Source organism: Octopus bimaculoides, chromosome 20, assembly GCF_001194135.2.
Source record: "Octopus bimaculoides isolate UCB-OBI-ISO-001 chromosome 20, ASM119413v2, whole genome shotgun sequence".
NCBI classification, from domain to species: domain Eukaryota; kingdom Metazoa; phylum Mollusca; class Cephalopoda; order Octopoda; family Octopodidae; genus Octopus; species Octopus bimaculoides.
This window is the reverse complement of record NC_069000.1, coordinates 33,551,489-33,555,136: the sequence shown is the minus strand read 5'-3', so window position 1 is coordinate 33,555,136 and position 3,648 is coordinate 33,551,489. Positions and strand designations below refer to the sequence as shown.

At 33.7% G+C, this 3,648-nt stretch overlaps 1 protein-coding gene across 1 annotated transcript in view; it reads right to left on the bottom strand.

Moving 5' to 3' along the window:
* Positions 1–6: 6 nt before the first annotated feature.
* Positions 7–3,648, bottom strand: part of LOC106878222 (protein APCDD1) — a 144,551-nt gene continuing 140,909 nt past the window's right edge. Inside the window, exon 3 of the mRNA XM_052975141.1 lies at positions 7–1,235. Coding sequence (XP_052831101.1) covers positions 312–1,235 — 924 coding nt within the window. The 3' untranslated portion in view covers positions 7–311. The remainder of the gene's footprint in view (positions 1,236–3,648) is intronic.

Below are 3,648 nucleotides of genomic sequence, written 5' to 3'. Positions count from 1 at the left end.
ATATATATAGTTGTATCATATACATGCTTGTGTATATGTGTATGATGTAATTATATATGTTTGTACACGTACATATATACATATGTAACGAAGTAATTATTTTGATATTTTATTTATATAAATAGTTGCGTTGCAATTTATGCAAAATCCATTAATATCCAGGTATTTTTTTTAGAAAATAAAGTGTTTTTGCTTGTATATGTATATGAAGAAATGTTTTGTGGTTTTGGCATATTTGACAGAATTAATTTACATTGAAATTCTTCACACAGCTTTTCATATAATATTTTTTGTTTGATTGGTTTTGCTCTTCAATTTTGTACAGCCGCTGCTATAAATCCAGTGAGCGAAAGAGCACAAATAAAACACATTGTAATCAACATTTGCCAATAATCTCTTGTGGATGACATTTCACGACTCTTTGTTAAGAGAGCTACAACTGCCATCATGCTTGTTATTAAAAGGGAGTTAACTGTTTTTTGCCTGGCAGCCATACTAGTGGCGTACAGCGATCTTGTACCACTTAATTGAATCAAGGGCTTAGCTTGGGCTATATTTTGTTTAATATGTCGGACTGTCAAAGATGAAGATCCTGATTTTCGTTTGATATTTCCTTTGGTGCAACTTTGAAGTGGTGGTTGAAAAGACGTTGGATACGAATGGCTTCTTGGTCCGCTATACATAACTCTCTTTCCCATATACAAATAACGTTCTTTATTCACATCGGTAACCGTCTTAATAGTTTCCAGTACAACATTTGGTAGTCTGATATCCATAGGTCTGCAACCGTGTGTAGAAGTCACATCTTGTGTTATTCCAATTCGCCACGATCCAGGAACACCACAACCCGAACCATTGTAAAAATTTAAATTTTCGCTGATGCTGTAGTGTTCCGGTGTAATTTTTAACCTTTGCACAGTGAATTTATAATGTTTCGTTCCGCCTATCACCGTTGTTGTACCCATTATTTCTGAATACTTACCCTCGGCGTCTAATGTGAAGCTTGGTTGACGGCATCGAGGGTCCCGAAAGTAATTATATGTACCACTCCAGTTATTACCACCCTCATAAAATGTCAGCCTACGTGTAATGAACATTCCTAGCGGTCGGGTTTCGCATCGTACACTAACCCAATGTCCAATTGTCGAAATAGGAGTGAAAGGACTTTTGGGTAAAATAGGAGGATGATACAGGTCGGAGTTACTGATTTGGTGGCAAATTTTACACGCACGACCCTGAAAAAAATAAAAGAAGAAAGAATCAATAAACAATCGCTTTATTTTGTCAACATGGTTAGAGAATATGCAATAATTATATAACATACTAGTATACCCGTACCATCAGAAATGACGGTATGAAAATGATATGGAAAATAAAATTAAAATTAAGAGATTACAACCTTTATCTTAGTAATTGCTTCAACACCACGTTTCTAGTGAAACTCCTACCAACAAATGATATTCGTAAAATGTAAACAAAACATTTTACCAGTGAAATGATTCTTCTGAGTGTCCGCTAACCCTATTTCATAGGGAAGCCTCTGCAGGCATGTATAATGTAGTAAGATGTGCCGGACATGATAGTATTAACAGTTTTTAACTAACTTTTCTTTTCAATGATAATCGTGTGAATATTTATTTCAAGAAGAACCTTTCTCAAAGTCTTATGTTGGAATAAAGAATACATATTTGATTCTTAACTTTGTTACATGTCCTTCATTGCAATATGTATTTCTACATAAATATATATATATGTATATGCGTGTGTATAAATTTCTGTGTGTGTGTGTGTGTGTGTGTATGTGTGTGTGTGTGTGTATGTGTGTGTGTGTGTGTGTGTGTGTGTAAATACATGATGACAAAAGTATATATCAACTCCCAAACTGTGTGTGTGTGCATGTGTGTGTATATGTGTGTTTGTGTGTGTTACATGCGCAGCTCAGCGTGAATCATAAGATTTGCAATAAATTTAAATTTATAGTCGTGGGTGAAATAAGAATGTAAATATTTTTCTTGGCTTTTGATGTACAGACAAAAAGTGTGGGTCATCGCTGAACGGACAGTTTACAGTTTGTTGACTGTTCTTCAGTGACAATATACCCAGTTTCCTTGCCCGATCATTAATACAGATCAGCTATTATATAAAGCAATCATAAATTAGACTAACGTAGCGCATAACTTAATTTGCATGACTGTGCTTTTGACAGTCTGTCATTTTACGTACAAAACAATGTGATTAAAAGTGAAATACATTTAAGTTGTAGTAACTGAAAAACCTATGCTAATGATATCAATGGTTTTATATGCGGCAAGTAATTGTCTGGTATCAGTTTGGAAAGTCTCATCGAAAAATAGCTCAAGTTTTTGGTATTAATAATCAAATAGCAGATGATATAGTGTAAAGGGTGATTAACGAAAGGAATTGCCGATTAAAGACAGTTTCTGAGCAAGCAAAGTTATTAGTTATTAAACGTTGACATGAAACTGGTAAAGTGGCTTCAAATTTTATTGGTATGCCGCTATATTGCGAAAGAACTATACTGAAATGACTTTGCTATGAACGAATATTCGCAAGAAAGAAGACAATGGTTTCAAAAGCTAATAAGACCAAAAAGTTCAAATGGGCTAAAGAGTTTGGTTGTCAATAATGAGGCCTAACGAAAACAAATGCTGCCAATTTTCCATTTCAAAGCAACTATATGTGCGTGGTGCAATAAAACTAAAACATAGGTGCTGGGTTATTTGCAAGGAACAGTTAGACATGGAGGAGTTAGAGTTATTGTATGAGGAGTGGGCAGTTTGGGTGCTAGGTAGATCACTGCTCATCTTTGTTGAAAGTGGAGTCGCTCAAAATATTGTCAAATACATGAAAAGGGTCTATTATTCATCTGTTCCAATGCTGGAATTGATAATCTGAGTCATCTTTTGAAAGATGTAGCCCCATGCCAATACGATTAAGCTATTATAAGTTTGGAAATTAATTAATGGAAACAGATGTCTTAAATGGGTTGATCAAGGCCTGGATCTTAATCCAACAGAACACATTTAGAAAAATTGCAGGCAAGACCGTCAAAAATTACATCGATTATAGAGCTGTAGTATGAATTAACTGAAGAATGAACAGACAGAGATTAGTCAAATCCATGCTTAATCGGGTGAAAGACATGATATAAGCTAAAGAGTAGACTACAAAATGATAAGGCAAAATTTCATTTATTTTTGATGATTTTTAATGAAATTATCACAAATAAAATTAGCGCTGAGTTTTATTACCCAGGCTATAAGGTCATTGTAGGCCACCGTATACACAGTCTAACACAAGAACATGGGTAAAATAATTACCAAATACGCAAGTCAATACCAATGTCAAATACGCTGCCTGTAAGATATTTTTCATGTCAAAATATGTAGTGATAAAGTCTCTTAGTTGACAAGTTTAATCATACCTACGCTATCCAGACACTTTGTTCACAGCACGTGCCTCATACAAACAAGCATGCATACATACATATATATACATGCATAAATTAAATACACACATATATACGCATATACATATGTACATACATATATGTATATAAATGTATATACATGTATATATATATATATATATATATATATATATATATATATATATATATATATATAT